Here is an 18,137-nt window from a genome sequence, read left to right as displayed (position 1 = left end):
CTTGCTGCTCATGATGATACACATATCCCGGTCTGTCATCAACGGTGGGTACCCTCTGCCCACGCAACGGGATAGCGTTTACAGGACCAGACTTTCTACTGCTGAGCGCGGAAAGCTTGCTTGCAGCGAATGGAAGTGGAGTTAATGGCAAGCACAAGGCACGTTCGCTGCGTCTCCCGGTCCAAGGCACACGCCTTCCCTCATACGCTGTAATCGGTCGAGGCGAACAGTCGTTCGCTTGTTACTGATACGCTACTGACCAAGCACTGCCAGTACAATCACAGGTGCAGGTGGTGGAAGCATCTGCTCGCTCCAACGCGACGCACGCAGCTCATCCGATCCGCGGAGATGCGGAGTGGGGAGGCTGAGGGGCCGCCAGCTTGGAGGCGAACCGACGCTGCCGAGCAATCGGGATAGAGCAAGAGGCTGCGCAGTGGCGTTCCCTGTCTTTCGGATGGAATGCGGCTTTGATGGCACTGCGCACACGACCAGTTGTCGCGACACTGCTGCTGCAGCAATTCACGATGCGCCGCACTGCAGATAGGGGCTGCAGGGCGCCATGCGTTCGCGCAGAACCCTGGGCACATGCCCATTAGTGCGGAACAGTCTGTGCCGCGCAGCACTCAGTTTTGTCTGAGCGCAAAGAATCTGTCACCTCCAGAGCGCGATCTGAGCCATGATTGACCTTGCATTCGAACACTTTCCAGCACGCACATATACACGTACACGCTCCTTTCTACTTACAGTCTGTCCGGTACAGTCATTCCCTCCTTCAGCAACCTCCCGCCCATGTCCCCCTCGCCATGAGTCGCGCACGCCAGTTTCTGACGCCACGAGTCCTGGCGCCAGTCTTATTGTGGACGCTGTCCATATGGCTGATACACACCTACCTGTTCGAACTCTCCGTCTTTCCTGCGCCGCTGTGGCGGTCAGCCGGCAGCGATGAGGCGGCAGCCCATCGCCTTTCACCAGAGTTCCCCGCCCCGATGGACCGCGAAGGAGAAGACTGGATTGACTCTGTTGACCCTCGAAGGCGCCCGTTCTCGCCGCACGGAGCCCCAAGGGACCCCTTCCCGAAGCTCCGCCCGACACGATTCCTTCCCGATCACTGCTTAGAGGAATGGTTCATGACCGGGGAGACAATGTGCGGACGCGCAGAGCTCGGACCAGAGGATACGCTCGATGCCACCTGGCTCTGGGTCAATGGTTCAGACCAACGATGGGCCGACGAGATGCGCTTGCACAGGGCCAAGATGGGCGTGAAGAGTCCGTCCAGGCACTTTCGGTGGGTGCAATGGCGTAGCAGTGCTGACACAGCAGGGAGCAGAACGAACTCGTGTACTCGATGCGATCCGTCGTCGAAAATCTCAAGGGCCATGTCCGCACGATCCACCTGATACTCTACGACTACGCCTTCAACTCAACACTTGGGGACCTAGCCCTCGTTCCGCAGTCGACGATCGATGTTCTCGAGGAGACCATTGACAAGTCTGGTCCGGTCTACAACCCCGCCACGCGTGATAAAGTTTTGAATCTCGACGGACGCAAGATCTCGGAGCGGGTTCTTGACCACCTGAACACGAAGTGGCGCATCGTGCAGACTCCGACCTGGTTGAACTTCTCGAGACGTGATACGCGCAGCCCTCAGCACCCGGTCCACCCGGCCACAGGTTCTGAAACGGCAGCCGAGCACGCCCATTTTCAAGTCCCTTACCCCACGCTTCGCTATGCGGGGCACTCTGAGATATTTCACCTCCCGACTGTGAAGCGAGATGCTGTCACGATGCAGCTGGGCGAGAAAGAGTGGCGCGAAAGAGACTGGAGGAGTAAGGCGCTGCCGACGTACAACTCGATGGCGATCGAGAGCCGCATTAGCTGGCTCCCAGGCCTCGCGGACGTGTCCATCGCCCTGAACGACGACTTTTTCATGCTGCGCCCCCACGCCGTGTCGGATTTCCACTCGCCCTTCTATGGCAACGTGATCCGGTTCAAGACCGCCTGGTTCCAGTGGATCAAGCCGGACATTGACGATGGGCACATCACGGACACGGGCGAGATGGGTGGCCTGTATCACGCAAACTATCTACTTTCCGCGCGGTTCCCAAAACGGAAACGGCCGTACTTTGCGCATGCTCCCAAGGTCATCACGAGGGGCTTGCATCAGGAAGCGTCGCTTATGTTCAAGGAGGCATTGACTCTGAGCAGCACTCGCCGGTTCCGAGAGCTGCGCATTGGTAATGGCGACGTCCAGATACAGTGGCTCCTGACGCAGCTCCGCGTCGATCGATGGCGCGAGGCGCTTCTGTGGACCTACATCGTCGTCAATCTTGGCAGCCGGGAAGGTCTGTGGGACGACGCTTCCCGCCAGGCAATCATCGACCTCTTTGGTCTCGGAGTCGACGCAGCTCAGGTCGCCGAGGTTGAGGTCCACCGCGCCGAGCGCAAGACGCTTGATATCTTTCGCATGGCGCGGATCTTTCAGCAGGCGGGCTGGGAGCGACCGAAACGCACTACCTTTGATTTTACCTCACTCGACGGTCACTTTCCCGGATTTCTACCTAAGGGGGCAGATGCCAAGGAGAATGACCAGTGCGTTCTCGACTTTGATCGCTGTTTCGGCGTCTTCTGGACTCACGGGACGCAAGTGTCCGCTTCCGATATGATGAAGCGCATCGCTTTCCAGGAGCCGGACTGCGGCGACTGCCTCATTATGGCGCTCGTAACCGCTTCTGGTCCGCTCGGCCTCTCCGCCTTCTTTCCCCCCGCAACTTCAACTTACACGAACCCATCCACAGACCCGCCGCCCGACTTTCTGCCACCGCCACACCTCCCGCTTGACTCGACCTGGCAGGCTGTCGACTTTTCGCTCCACAATGTCTTGTCTACGACCTCCCTACCGGGTCAGGACGTCAATCTTCGCCTGTACTGCATGAAGCTTCTCTCACGATACATCTACTCGTCGGGCAAGTCCGACGTGCACTTCCATATGCTTAAGAATGCTGAGGGAGTGAAGAAATCGCTCAAGCAGATAGACGACTCGAACAGCGTCGCGATCTTGGGTCTGAACGACGACATCGAGAAGGACTATTCGGACATCCGCTCAATGGTGAACCAGTGGTTCCACAAGAAGTGGCCGCGACCGGCCATCTGGGAGCGCGCGTGGAGCGCCCCTTAACACATCCGACAGCATCTGACATTCATTTGACTAGAGCTCTGCGAGCAACTGTAGTATATACTCCAATAGGCATTACATGTAACCAAAAAATGCCTCAAGTGATGGGTACTCTCCCGCACGGATGTCTCACCGTTGTGGAACAGCGGTGTTTGGACAGCGGGCGTGCGCAGCTGAGCGGGGGTTGAGGTGACGCCAAGGCGCCGCGCTCGGTCCATCTCCCCAGGCCACGGATCTCCTGGGACTTCGGGGGATCGTGCAGCGGGCAACGTCCTACCGCATCGATCGGGAGATCAGGAGATGTCGCCGTTGGTGTCCCATGATTAGTCCAAGGGAGAGATGGCAGAGGAAACGCCCTGCGTCAAGCCTCTTGGCGGTGGGCGCCAAGGTGACAGCAGGCGCGTCGCCAATCCCGTCGCGGGTGAGTTTCAGAATGCAGTCCTCGGGCACGTGATTGTCCATCGCATAGCCATTGTAGAAGAAGGTAGAAACAAGCTGTGCTCAGCCGGCTGCCGCACAGGAGGGAGATATGGGATAGGAAGGGATGATGTGAAGATGAAAAAGTATATGGTGGGCCGGGATATCATTGTCAACATGGACACTGGCATGAGGTCATGATCATAGCTGTTGAGCTATAATCGCATTTACTGGCAGTTGTAGTTCTCTGGGACAACGTCAGTGGCGAAGAGAGGTCCAGCGACTCACTGAACATGGTGGGGAAGTCGGCAGTGTAGGCGTTGCGGCCAACAACGAAACCGTTGAGCATCTGGTGGAGGTAGTCGAGGTTGTTCTGGGCCCAGCAGTTGCCGTCGCGGGCAGCCTGCGTAGCCTGGTTGTAGGTGAGGTGCTCCTTCCATCCGTTGTACTTGCCGAGAGCGAGGAGGACGTTGCCGCCGGACTGGTCGAGGTACGTCTTGAAGACGTTCGCACCGTTCCTCACGTTCTGCCAGACATCCATGCACACCGACTCGTCCATACAGTTGAACGGCATGACCTGCATGAGGCCGTACTCGCCGTTCTTGCCGCGAATGTTGGGGTTGCAGCTCGACTCCTGGCGCGCGATGGCGGCAAGGATGGCGGGGTTGATGCCGAGGTTGCACTCGGGGTCGTTGAAGGCCCAGGCAAAGGCCTCACAGCCTGCCCAGTCACCGTGGTTGAAATCCTGGTAGACAATGTCCTCGAGTCCCATGTAAGGAGGGTTCCAGGCGGCGTCGTGGTCATCGAGGCTGATACCACAGTTCAGCCACCACTGGTCACCGTTGGGAGAGCCCTCGTTGGTGTTGATGCTGCCACAAGGGCCGGAGAGGGTGCGGCCGATGCGGAGGTTGCCGTCACCGCCAGTGGACTGCTGGGCGGAGCCAGTGGAGGTGGTGGTGGACTCGTCGGACGTGGCCTCGGCGTGGAACTCGCTGCCGAAATTGGCAGAGCCGGCGACATCGGCAGAGCCCTCCGTCGACTCGGCGGGCTGCTCGGACCACTGTTGCTCAGAGCCCTGCTGTTCAGAGCCCTGCTGCTCGGCAGGCTGCTGCTCGCCGCCAGACTGCTCAGACCACTCCTGAGTCTGGCCCTCGACAGCAGGAGCCTCGCTGCCAGGGGCGGGGCGGCACTTGCGCTTGCGGTGGAGGTTGCGCTTGCGAGCCTTGGTGGTGTTGCGCTCGCCAGCGAGAGCACGAGCGGCCTTGGCCTTGGTGTGGTGGCGACGGTGGACCGAGTTGTGAGTCTGAGGACCGGCCGAGCTGGCCAGGACCATGGCGGGAAGAATAGCAGCCAGAGCAAAGACGTTGAGGGCGACCATTGCGAAGGAGGTGTGTTGACGTTGACGGTATTAGAGGGAGTGAGAAGAGGTAGGCGCTGCCAGTTGAAAGAGTGTCGGGTGGACTTGGTCCTAGAGTGGTACGGTAGGAAGGCGGAAGTGTGTGAGGGAAAAGTGAGAGAGTGTGAATGAGGAAAGAGGTCAAGAGCAATCAGCGGCGATGTAAGTAGTCCCCTGTCAGTTGCCTGTTCGCGGACCGAGCTTGGACAGGTCACAATGGATAATGCGCCAGGTGCAACTAGACGGGCAATCGGTTGAGGACCTGCGCCCAGCGAGCTGAGGATCAGAAGTTGTGAGGCCCGTCAGGTGAGGGCGGGGCGAAGGCGTGTGCGGGTCAAGGCTGCGAACGCTTGGCGTTCTGCCCGTCCAGCATGTGTGATGAGCATTGTGGAGAGGTGCCTGACGATGATACCGCGTACCAGGCCGAATGGGCGATGGGCGTTGCAAGAATTGGCCAAGCGCAGACTCACACAACTCTCTCTTGGGCTGCCCGTCCAGTGTGACCCAGGACGCAGACGGCACTCCCAGGGTTCCACACGGGCCGCTCGCCACCCTGCGGCGTGCTTCCGTTGCCGGTTAAGGACGCGCACCGCGCACACCGCCGACGCGTTTCATTGTGCAGAGTTGCCGTTTGCATCCGCGTCAAGTCGGCCTTGGCGACTGCTTGATCTCCGTGGATTAGTGTCTGTCGATTCTTGAGGTAGTGTCAATCAATCTCGACTGTAGGAACGTGAGTCCATCCTCCAGGATTGTTTCGCGTTAGATCCAAGCATTGCTTTAGGAAAGAGATGACTCCGCTCCCACGTGGGCGATGCGGCAAGCCTGTGAGGCGTGAGGCAGTGTTGTGGCAACGGACGAGAAATGTCTCCGCTTTACTGTCTGCTTTACCTGTTCTTGGCATGCAGCCTCTGCTCGACAGTACCCATATACAGAGGGGTGCTCCGGGAAAAGATCTCATGCAAGAAATGCAGGTCCGAACAGTCAGTTTGCGGGCGGAGGCGCCTTACGGTTCATGGCTCATTTGACAGGTGCCTGTACAAGCATGGACTCGCAGCTAGGCCATTGCCGACATACGCCTGGGTGTAAGCAAAGAGGTTCACGTGTCCGTTCTGGCTTCCACATGGACGTGGAAAGTTTGTGCTCGCTACTCGGTGCTGTTCTGCACTTCGCCGTGGATTGACAGCGCCTTTCTCGTGCCCATACTCATGACTCTAAAACCGCCCAGATCCCATTGATCTGCTTCAGACCACTCCCGCATGAGTATGCAAGGGGGTGTATGCCGGATGCCGCATCGTCTACTGTGAGCTAAACCATTATCCGCGGGTCCTCACCCAAGGTGTCGCACGGGATAAAGCTCTTGCGGATGGTGCTGTCATGGATACGGTCGAAAGTTCCGGAGGCTACAGAAGTTAAATAGGATATGGGAGCTCCAAGGGTTGGCACATGATAGGCACTATTTCGTCGACAACTCATGTATCGGGAGATTCGCTCTTTCTGTCTACTGCTGTCAAAGGCAGTAGCGATGGTTTACGGACGACACATTGTTGTAACGAAGCTCAATATTTTACATGGCCGCCTATTTGCCAGCTCGGAGGCAGTAGCTCGGCCTCTTGGGTTCGAGGGAGCAGGCAGAGGTCCCTTCGTGGCGGGCTGCGAAGTTCAATGTTGGGGGACAAAACCCCCACGAGTAGCTATGGGTAGAGGCAAACGCATCCATTGGAGTGTATGCTAAATTCTGTCAACGGGTTCTCCCGTCGCATCCTGAGCGCCGCACACTGAGACGATTGTGACGAGAAGACTGATCAATCGAGAATCGCATCTGGAAATCAGCTACGTCCCAAGAGTGGACACCACCCGAAGTCCGTTTAGACACGTGTCGACCACGTGAACGTCGTCATCGTCTCGATCTGACCTCACCGATTAACATAGTCACCACCATCCTTTCCACCATGGAGCAAGCGGCGAGGGGAAATTTCGAGATAAACAACGACATCAAGGTTTGCAGGAGGATAAGCAGAGCAGACGCTGACATTAAAGCTTGCGGATGCCGCCGAGACAGCGTTCCTGTATTCTCGAGATGAGGAGAAGGCACTCGAAGACCAGGAGCCATGGAAGACAGAGTGAGTCATAGCCGTGCCCCAGAAGCTGATGGTAGCCCGCACTACTTTCAGGTTGTCAAGATCTCTGCCGTGGCCTTGATCAAGATGGTAAGGGTACTCCTCAGCACCCCTAACGCCAGGTCATCCACGCTCGCTCCGGCGGACAGTATGAAATCATGGGGGTCATGTACGGGCGCGTTCGTGACCACGCCTTCTGGATCACCGACGCTGCGGCACTTCCGGTTCAAGGAACGGAGACCAGAGTGAATGCTGGCAATGAGGTGAGATTGGTATCTCGGCGAAGCTAACATTGAGGCGTTTGAGTACATGGTCCAGTTCCAGGAATCCAACAAAACCGTCGGGAAGAATGACCTTTTGCGCGGCTGGTATCACTCGTGAGTCGTCCGCTCCACCAGTGCTGATCGCAGACACCCCGGCTACGGATGCTGGCTTTCCGGAATTGATGTCAACACCCAGCTCACGAACCAGAAATTCAACGACCCTTACCTCGCTGTGGTGGTGAGATGGCTGCCCCAATACCGCTGACATGAGATTGATCCCAACCGCACGGTGTCGGCAGGCAAGGTAGAGATCGGCGCCTTCCGAACGTATCCAGAAGTGAGTAGTGGTATACACGATTCAAACTGATCAGGCAGGGCTACACTCCACCGGCCAGCGGGAGCTCCGAGTATCAGACCATTCCCCTGGACAAGATCGAAGACTTTGGTGCATACGCGAACTCGTACTACCCCCTCAAAGTCGAGATCTACAAGACGAAAACCGACGAAAAGCTGCTGGACCTGCTCTGGAACAAGTACTGGGTTGCAACTTTGAGCCAGGGCCAGATCCTGACGAGTCGGGCGTACACCACCTCGCAGATAAAGGACCTAAACGCCAAACTCAACTCTGCCGGCAGCCGACTGGGAGAGCAGCACGCGGCTCTCAAAATCAAGAACTCAGACGCAAAGGATAAGAAGCAGGAGGACTCTGTTGAGATCGCCCCGACAGCTATCTCGGGACCCGCAGCCGACGCGTGAGTGGCGTCGAGTAGAGGAGTCACTGACAACACAGTCGTAAGATCGCCAATGAAGTCACCAACAACATGACAGCTCAGATAGTCAAGGACAAGCTCTTCAACCAGAGGGGGTCCATGCCTGATACTGCAGCGGCAGAGGCTGTGCGTGGTGTTATGTAACTAGCTAGCTTGTATTTTCAGTTGTGTATGCATGTAGACGATGTGAATTGGAAGCGGAGGGCTGTGCGGGGGCGCATGGATCGGGTCAGGGATTTCTCACGTGACGACCGCGTTCCAGACGTGTACCCCCGGAGCACCTCATGATTCCGAGCCTCGATCATTGTCTTCCTCAACCACACTCTAAGCCAGCCCCTTCCCCTCGTCATCTGGGGCTCTACTCGTCTGCTGCAGGCTGCTGTCCTGTGATCGCTTCAACCTCTGTGATTCGTGACGCCCGACATGCCCGTTCGCAACCTCGATGGTGAGTTCGTGTCCGGGGCTCGGCTCTGACGACCAGTGTACCTGCGCGAGAGGAAGCTTGCGCAGACTGCTCCTCTCAGCGCGCTGGCTGGAACGCGCCTGGGAATCGACGTCACTTACTATGTCAAGCAGCTCCTGCAAGATGCCGACCAGCGCGAGCCTCTGATCGCCTCCACGGGAGGTCTGCCCCTTTCCCTCGCGAACCGCATCGAAAGTGATCTGCGCCAGCTAGACAAGGCTGGCATCAAGCCTGTCTTCGTGTTCTCGGGTCTCCCTCTCACATCTCGGCCACCCACAAAGGGAACCAACAATCAGGCTGAACGAGAGAACATGGTGAAGAACGAGGCGTGGTCATACTACGAGGACGGCCAGGTGGACAGGGCTGTCGTTGCTCTCACACAGGTTCGAGGCGGTCAGTGGGTCGACGTGCAAGACGTCGTGCGTCTCATTCTTCGTGCGTTTAAGCACCGCTTCGTCGAGTACGTCATTGCTCCCTATCTCGCGTCTGCACAGGTAAGCTCATACCCTTCTATGGGAGCGCTCACAGATCTCAGCTTGCCTACCTCCTCCGTCACCCGAAGGGCTACATTCACGCCATGTGGTCAGACTCTGAAGCGCTGTTGTGGACGGTTGACAAGGTCATTACCAACATTGATTGGTCTGGCACGTTCACCTTCTACGAGAAGTCTCGAATCCTCTCCGACCTCGGTATGACGGCGGACCAGTTCCTGGACTTGGGTCTCCTGGCAGGTTGTTCGCTCTGTCGAACGTTCCCTCCGATCGCCGACACGTTCTCGATCCGGTCGGCCATCGACCTCATCCGTCAATACAAGACGGGCATCGTCACTTGCCAGGCGTGGCGGGAATCGCCCGCTGTCAAGGCCTCTAACTACGGCGAGGTCTTCATGCGTGCCCGCTTAGCCGTCAAGTACTCCCTTATTCTCACGACAGAGGGCGCCTGTGTGCCGCTCCCTCTCGTTGTCCCACCCCCCAACGCGGTCATCACTCCGGCCGACATTCCGTCCGACCTGGACGAGATCTTCTCTCCTCGCCTGCCGGACGAACTCTACTTCTTCATCTGCCGAGGCATGGTTGCAGCAAACTTGGTTGGATACCTCGCCACGGGAGTCATTGATGAGCGACAGCCTCTGGCTGACTCGCCAGAATACCGCCGGTTTATCAAAGACATCATCACCGAGGGTGCCACGTCGCCGCGTTGCACGACGCTGGCGCTTCTTTCGGCGTGTTTGCACCCCCATTGGGCGTCGAAGAGGATCGTAGGTCACCCCTTGCTCACCCGACTAACCCACAGTCCGCTCACTACTACTTTGATCCTGCCTTTGCACCAGTCATGGGCACTGCTGTTCCCATCACTGATCCCCTCACTCAATCGCTCGTGGAGAAGTGCGCCACTTGGAAGGTGCCCCACCACGTCCTCGTTGACGAGCTGCGACGACAGAGTGTGAGTTTGGCGGCTGGGCTGTCACTAATTTCAGTCCTCGACTATTGATCTCAAGCTCTGCATTGGCACATTGGAGAAGGACGAGACGATCGCATACACCAAGAAAGAGAAGGCTGCCAAGATCCTCGAGAAGAAGGATGAGATTGTCGCCAACATTATCTGGCGCTTCCTTGACGTCCGAGGGTGAGTCGTGCGGGTGATTAAATCTGATAAACAGCTTCGTAAACGCCAGTCACCACCAGACTGTCATGGGCAAGGCTTTCCATGCTGCGTGTAATTCCGCGCGAGTGACGGACAAGCTGCAGGAGCCGATCTACATCATCCTGGAGCTTCTTCGGGCCGGCGTCGTTCACGGTCACCGATTCGGAGGACCGAACGCTCCTGTTCTGTCCGGAGGACCGAGCTTTGGCACGGATGAGGAGCAGAGCAACACGCTGCTGATCATGCGAGTGCTGAGTGCCATCCCCCTCAACTTCCGCGTAAGTGCAGCTCTGTCAATGCTTGCTGACTTCCCAGCCTGAGCAGTGGAGTGGACCTCTGTCCCGCGAGCTGCTCGTCTTCAACTCGTTTGTCAAGTCGACTACGAAAGCTTTGCGCCATCTCCTGGAGGCTATCAACGTCCACATTCTTCTGTCTGGAGATGCCAGGCGCATGCGCGACGACTATCTCGACATGTGCATCTCGCTTCCCTTCCAAGTCGACGTCAACACTGGCTTTGGAATCCTGGCCAAAACGTACCTCGACGCCGCCACATTCCACTATGGAGACACAATCACGGCTGAGAACGCCCAGACTGATGAGGTCAAGCAAGCGAAGAAGGCTGCGCTTGAGTTTGTCGATCAAGCATTCACGGGCGTCAAGGCACCGACGCACGAGGTTGAGCGTGGCTTCCGCTTCTGGGACGCCGTAAGTATCTCGTTTCGTGTTTATAGCTCAGCTGACATTCCACAGATCATGGTGGCCATTCGGACGTTGAATCAGGAACAGGGTCCTAACCCGACAGTCGCCAACACGGTGATCCAGCCCGATGTCATTGAGCAGTTTGAGCGCGCAGACAAGTGGTTGGAGCCCATGAGGCCTTAGGTGCAAGTCACGGGGCATAGATTTAGGTTAGTATTTTCAGCAGATACTCGCATGTATGCATAGTTTGCATCATTCAGATGAACTGCATACAACGCCCGACGGGGGTTGAGTGAATTGAACATCTGTCAATCCAAGGTTTCGTGAGAGCAAGAGTCGCAATGTGCTGGGAACGGCACACTCGTTACCCGATGCCATGGGGCCTAGCGAGAGTCAGAAACCCGACAGCCAAGTGAACCTCGGCTGTCGACTTCATTTGGAGATGGGACAGTCATGTCTGCATGTTGCATGCATTGCATGACAACAGCTGTGAGTTAATTGCACGCGGGTAGACTATCGAATGCCGAGAGAAAGATGAATGAGAGATCTCCTCTGGGTGCCATAAGCAGTTCAAGCCAGACCTAGACCATCCGGACCCCGAGTAGACCCCGGCACAGAGATCAGGCAGTACCTGACGTTTAGCGATGTACGCCAGACATACCTTACAGCGCACTCTCTCCGCTTAATCCGGTGCCTCATACCCATTTCAGTATCCAAGACTGATGAGGCCTCGGCGAATGCGCTGCAGACGCTGATCGCTGAATGTGAGCGACATGAGGTGGGCACATTGACCCAAGCCCATTCAACCGAATCACATGCAATGCTTACTTTCCAAGAGGTGGGCCGGTGTAAAGAACGACGTTGCACCGAGTACCGAGTCGTCAGGGATCACATGGCCATTGTAATCACCGAGTAACAAAAGGAGCTTGTCAAGGTGGATCGAGCTCAAGCCGAAATCTGGATCATCTGGATCGGGGCCGCCGAACGAAAGCCCAGCCGGCTGACTAGCCAGACGGTCTCGCCCAGCCCAGGCTTGAGGTGCTTGGACCGCTGGGCTGGCTGGGCTGGCATTTTGGGCGGGGCCAGGCCGACCATGATTCCTGACCTGACCATGAGCTGGTCAGCGTACCGACGTACCCGGTGCGCTGGATCAAATTGCATTATTGATTTGGATCAGCCTCGGCACCTGCGAATGTTGTTCTGCTGGGTCCCGAACAGATGCGTACAATGGCAGTGGAGTTAGTCACAATAACCGCGCGACACACTGCGGTACAGACTGAACGAGACATAGTAATAGTACGCATCCCCGCGCTGGAACTGGTGCATTTACTGATCCAAAGATCGGACAGGTTTAAGCGGCGGTACGTACCTTCGGCGGATATTCCATGACCCGCTTGGCATTCAAGGCGTCCTCCACCGGCCCCTTCCACCGCCCAGACCATGCCGGTGCGCGATTCGGCTGGCGTCCTGGCGCATTGTGCTCCGAATCCGGTCGGGCCAGTTTATCAGTAGTTCGGCCTTGCGCTATTTGCTATACGATTTCCTAGATCCCAGCTCCACCCGATCCACGATCCGCAGCGCCGCCAGGTCCAGTCGGTCGGTCAGGTCAGCGCCATGCACTGTGGAGTCGTCTCCGCCCAGCGCCCCCCGCGCCCGTGTCAATAGCGCACCGACCTCCGAATTGTTTCCAGCAAACGAAGCGAGAGCGACGGTGACGGACAAAGGGAGCCGACCCGATGCGAGGTCTTGCGTGAGCCGCAGTCCCGGCGCATATGAATTGCGAGGAATGAATGTGGACCTGCGGTTCGGTCGTCCCCAAATGCCTGCTCCCTGTGGGCCTGCGGATGCCGCCTGCCTCCTTAGTGGGTGGTGTCTTGTCGCTTGTGTAAGTCATTTTAGCCAACGTAAGAAACAGTCCGTTGTACTCGTGACGAGGAATGCTAGCAGCCTCTCTTGAGCCCCTTTTGCCCTGGCGGGACATCTTGAATGCTTGCAGCCCGCTATCTGCTGTCAGGTATCTGCCTGTGTTTAAACGAAGACAATGCATGAGCGCCGCCGGGAGAATGAGTCGTTGTGCATGTCGCCGTTCGTGACTGCGCGATGAGGCTGGTAGCCCAGTGCGACTGACATCGCCTTGCAGAGCTAACCGGACCTTGAACGGCTTATTAATGCGACCACAATCCGCTAGCTTGAAAGGAGTAATTATACGTAATTAGCAGAACGTCCATCCAACCGGACAATTAGAATTTGACTTGAAACGCCCAAGAGACATGTCACGCTTCGTAAGAGCTCGTCACGCTGGGTGAGACTCGTCTGTTAGTGTGCTTGCTGCTGCAAGGAAGGATTCGCTTTAGAATTTAGATCTCACACGCGCATCGACGCCTTGTTGCCTTGTTCCATGTTCGACGGCGGCTTCCTCTAAGTCTCCGAGAAGTGTGAAGTCCTAGTTGTAGAACGTGGCAACTTCGTAGGCGGCCGAACCGTCGAGGCATTTCAGGCGCTGTCACAAGATGAATTGATGGAAGGTGCGTTTGAGCTCGGAATCAGGCGTGCGTACGCTCGTCAGGATGCCTGCTTGCGAGGAAGTGGCTGATACGTCGATGCCGATGTGGCTGGGCACTGGAGCGGCTGGAGCTCGCACGAATGCGCGTCATGTGGTTCACTCTGCGATTGCTGTGCACGTCCAAATGGCATGTCAGACACTTCTGGGATCGGTGGTTTATACTGCGGTGCCTGGGTGTTTCACCACGCACGTCGTTTTGTCTCTGAACCAGGACTCCGCCAGGTCACCAGAACACCAGCCTGCCATCTTCGCATGTGCTCTCGGTGCGACAACGGAAGGCCCTGAAGTCTCCAGTCGTCGGAGGATTCATTCAACAGCTAACCCTCTGCTGTGCACAGGTTTGTGTTTGAGGGCACCCCACTGGTTTGAAGACAGAGAGGGAAAGTGTTTGTGCTTAGCGCTTGACACGAACCTTCTTCACCAGAGTGACGCCCATAGTGTGGTGTGGGTGTGGCGAGCTCCGTTCACCGTGGCGTTTCAGCACCACGTAATCAGTGTCTCTTGCGCGAATTAAGCAGCAATGCCGCGGGGCGATTGCGGACCAGAAGTGCTAAGCTTAACAACTCTGTGTGCGTTTGAGGGTACACGCTTGCTGCTAAGCAAGGTGCTTCACAGTTTCGTTTCGAAGCTTCCTCGCGCTGTGCGAGCGCCCATAATGCGGCTGCACCTCGTGGGGTTACTACCTCTGATATGCTCAAAATTTCCCTTGCGGCAATGGCAGCACAGGCGATCTATACGAGTGTCCTAAAGGGATAGGACGTGCATACACCGAAAGGTCTTGGGTCGATCCGCGGGTGACAGGAACGCTGTGTCTAACGTAAATGGTCCGCTGTACGTATGGTGCGTTGAGGGTAATGCCATGTGGTTTAGGCAAAGGAAAAGAAATCAGCATCCGGCGTGCGTCGGTTGATCCTGGCGGATGATTATTGCATTCTGCCGAACAGACAGGAGGCCGGCATGAGGTCCTTGGGGTTTGGAGTGCGTTTGCCCGTGCTCGGAACCTACCAACTTGAAAACTGATGTACGTGCGCTCTTGAGCAACTGACGCCCGGGTTTGTGATCTTCCCTCAGGCGACAAGCGGCGGCCGGGCTGCGCGGGTTCGTAAGTCTATACGCCGCTTGGAAGTAAATCGTCCGACTGCATGTGCATGACAATCCGCGATCCGGTAGAAGAGAGTCATTGGCATGCGGACCATCATGGTAGAGTCTGGCCCAGGTCTGCAGATCGGTAGATCCTGCGCAGAATAGAAAGAGGAACACGGGAATCTGATTACAGTCGTACCAGGTATGCAGGCGCCCACATCGTCAGAGCCCACGAAAAGTGCATACGCGGGGAGGGTTGACAGAGCGCACATGTCGATCATTTATTGACGCCACCGAGAAATCTCAAAATTGATTCTCGCACACAGGTGTACGAAATTCAGGTTCGCTGAATGGCGACTTTGGCTGGCATTACAGCATTTGCATCTCGCCGAGAGCTCACAGTGCAAGCCGTGGATGAGCAAGCACGAAAGTCGTGCCTGGCCTCGTGTCGTGGGTGCACCGACACTGACCGAGCTGCGCGGCCAACTGCTGGCACGGGTTTAAGGATGGCTGCTCGGGCTGACGGCAGCAGAGCCGTAGAGTACAGGAAACCCGGCTCAGGTACCGGAGGAAACGACTAACCAGGACTTTACAACTGCACCCTGTCAGTGCGCTCATCCCCCACAGTACCTGGCAGGACCTGACAGGATCCCAGCAGATCCCACAGAAATCCTCAGCGGGCCAGCGAACGCCGCTACAGTCTCGAGGCCATGCGGCAGCTTAGGAGCCCGCTACCTGCCGTAATGTCAAGGATTGCCCAGAGCATATATGTTTTACGTTTGGGCGCCACGCGTAGTGCCGTGCCTTTACCTCGGACGGTAGCCAGGAACCTGGTCGAACCTGGTTGCGAGGACGGCCCAGGCACAGAATCATGTCAGCGATTTCCAGGAGTCAGGTCATTCTCGATGTCTTGGACTGGTGCCCGAGAAGCCTGCTGTGCAGAGCGACGAGAACAACGATTGAGCTCGGCGCGAAAGCTACGATGCCACGATGCCGCGATGGAAAGTCTATCCGCGAAAGTTCAACCTAGTCGAGGCTGTCCAAGATGGCTATGCAGTTGTCACGGTACGGGCAACCGCGTCGCGCGTCTGCGCTCTTGGAGCCCTGACAACAACGAGTAGGTCTTGGCAGGTCGCAGACACTTGGAACCCGCATCTCGTCCACCTGTGACAAGCTTTAGCACGCTCCAGCTGCTGCGAGTGCTCCGATGTTGGAATCTGAGCCCTTATGACTTGTACACGCGGTGCACGCGGCGAATTGTGCACAGGGAATACCTTGGCTGACAGCGAGGAGCGCTCAGGAGAGCGAGGAGCACACCGAACTCTCGTCCTGTCCACATCGGTGAGCTCAGGCGCGTGAGTGCTAAGGTTCCGGTCGAAGCCACGCGTACCTCGGAAGGACGGATGTCAGGACCGTGGCGATGCCATATGGCATCGGCGCACCACACCTTGTTCCGCATGAGACATGCCTGCAGCCACATGACATCTGTGTCAGCGGATCACACTGGCACTCGTGATGAGTATCGGCGGCGCCACAGTGTGCATCATCTCGTATTGATTACAGGCAACTCGGGCAGGTCATATGCCGTTCAGGTTGGTTGCTGTTGTCTGCATATCCGCCCAAAAGTGGGCTCTCGTAAGGGGCGTCGCTCCCTAACAGAGGATTGCACCACATTCTGCGTAAGCCACATTGTCATCTACCGCACCGCTCCGCGCTTTGCATTCTATAGGGCTTGTTGCTGTCTATCAGTCTCTGAAACATTATTCAGCGGCGCTTGCTGTTGCTTGACGAGGGGTGAAAGGAGGTGGGGCGTTCGGCGCCTGCCTCGTGCAAGACATGTAGCTCAGTGGCTGAGGATGAGGCGGGTTTCGGGCCGCGGGCGTTGCTTGACATGCATTTTTCGGACTTGCAACTGCCCGCCCGAATGCAGCATGCCGCTCCGCTTATCCGCCAGGCGCCCAGGTTTCCGCGAACGCCATTGCGCCACCGGTTATTATCACGCTGCGGATGCGGGCGATGAGCACGGACAACGCTGACAGTCGGACGGAGCGAGGGGGCGTACGCGGCGTTCGGTTTCGTAACTGGCCAGCCCCGGGCCCCTCACTCACCCTTTGACTGAGCGCCTGGGTGAGCCCCGATGCGTCCAGCCGGCCCAGCCCAAAGCACAGTGACGCCTCGTACCGCCGGAAAAACATGATCCCTCCACTGGCGCTCTCAAGAGCCGATGTTAGCGCTGCTGGTCAACGCCGCTGACGCTGACCTGGCGGTCGCCACTAGCGCAATATCCGCCGAGGAGATCATATGAACACATGGCGCCCTCGTCCAAATTGACGAGCGCGTCATCGCCAGCGTCCAACGGAGCACCGCAGCTCGGCCGGCAGCAAGCGTCCTCTAAACTACTGTGTGAGCTAGTTTTTTGTCTCTGCGGTGCATCCATGTGCATGCGTCTCAGAGAGAGGAAGCCCTGCCCTCCGAGGCATGAGGTCAGAGCACTAACGACAAAGCGTGACTGCCGGAAACCCTGATTCAAGGGGTCCAGTATTCACTGGTGATAATACCATTAGGACAAGAGCGACAAGTCGTAATTGGCCGCCTTTGCCTGTCACACCCATTCTTCCGCCCGGGTACCATAGGATACACTACGGCACGCTACCTTAACCATGCTCGACCTGGCTCGCTCGCGTGCTGCGGTGTGTCAGCGTCCTCTCGTGCTTCCGGTGGAGAGCGGTAGTGGGCCCAAACTGTAGACCGGACGGAGACGCGCCCGCACGCGTCGCAGCGGGTGCCAACAGTGACTGTGCATGGTTTCTAATCGCTCTGGACTGGCACCAACTGGCACCATTCACCATGGCCGGATATCACCTCGAGCGTAAGACACTATTACTCGCATCAGTCACATCTCTGCATTCCTCTGGTGGGTTCATGGCGCTCGATCTCGAATGAATGTACCATACGCTTCACGCGAACAAGGCCCACCTCTATTGTACGTACATGCGCTCATGCAATCAGTGTCAGCAGAAGCAGGAGCATGCTGGGGCGGGTGGCTAAGGGTCCCCACGCACGCCCATGGTGCGCGAACTCCGGGATGGACGGCGCGAAAGCTCCGAAACGAGCATGACATAGCCCTGTCGCCAAGCTGAGGACTGACTAATAGGTATACAGTTTGGTACGAGCTACGATAGGCAGTGCGCGAGGTGTCAGCCTTTGCCCGCGCTAGACGCCCAAAGGACGCTGGTGACAACGTGTGCTGGAACGCCTGAGACCAGGGGAGCCTGTCCTGGTCATCCTGGAGTCGACGACGAAAGGTTTGATGAAGGTGGCGCAAAGTGTGGTGGCCGCAAACCCTCGGGGTGTGACGTAAGTGCCGAGGACCGGTTCTGTCGCGCCTGTGCCGTAACAGAGAAGCGAAGGTCGCACGGCAGAGCGAGTGCGGATGCATAGAGTGCGCAGAGAGCATGTGGAGAAGAAGTGGTGCAGAGGTACAGGTGAGTGTAAGCCCAGGCACACAGTGAGCGAGCGCGAGAGAGAGAGGGTAAGCGACGTGTCTCAG

General features: G+C 57.3%; 3 protein-coding genes across 3 annotated transcripts; 2 read left to right on the top strand and 1 right to left on the bottom strand.

The window, feature by feature from the left end:
• Positions 1–803: 803 nt before the first annotated feature.
• A1Q1_04917 (xylosylphosphotransferase) lies at positions 804–3,175 on the top strand (the record flags this gene model as incomplete). Its single annotated transcript, XM_014321724.1, has 2 exons — positions 804–1,259; positions 1,328–3,175. 2 exons carry the CDS (start codon positions 804–806, stop codon positions 3,173–3,175), a joined length of 2,304 nt encoding a protein of 767 aa, XP_014177199.1.
• Positions 3,176–3,816: 641 nt separating this feature from the next.
• On the bottom strand, positions 3,817–4,967 carry A1Q1_04916 (uncharacterized protein; the record flags this gene model as incomplete). Its single annotated transcript, XM_014321723.1, has 2 exons — positions 3,817–3,836; positions 3,878–4,967. 2 exons carry the CDS (start codon positions 4,965–4,967, stop codon positions 3,817–3,819), a joined length of 1,110 nt encoding a protein of 369 aa, XP_014177198.1.
• Positions 4,968–7,093: 2,126 nt separating this feature from the next.
• Positions 7,094–11,124, top strand: A1Q1_04915 (viral life cycle-related protein; the record flags this gene model as incomplete). The annotated part of the gene is made up of 13 exons (XM_014321722.1): positions 7,094–7,105; positions 7,157–7,192; positions 7,252–7,365; positions 7,421–7,479; positions 7,737–8,117; positions 8,398–8,580; positions 8,633–9,092; positions 9,134–9,786; positions 9,861–10,041; positions 10,097–10,224; positions 10,274–10,520; positions 10,567–10,947; positions 10,993–11,124. 13 exons carry the CDS (start codon positions 7,094–7,096, stop codon positions 11,122–11,124), a joined length of 2,967 nt encoding a protein of 988 aa, XP_014177197.1.
• Between the last annotated feature and the right edge of the window lie 7,013 nt (positions 11,125–18,137).

The sequence above is a fragment of the Trichosporon asahii genome, assembly GCF_000293215.1.
Source record: "Trichosporon asahii var. asahii CBS 2479 unplaced genomic scaffold scaffold00071, whole genome shotgun sequence".
NCBI lineage: Eukaryota > Fungi > Basidiomycota > Tremellomycetes > Trichosporonales > Trichosporonaceae > Trichosporon > Trichosporon asahii.
Note: the sequence above shows the minus strand (reverse complement) of the source record. Positions and strands in the feature narration are given on the sequence as shown.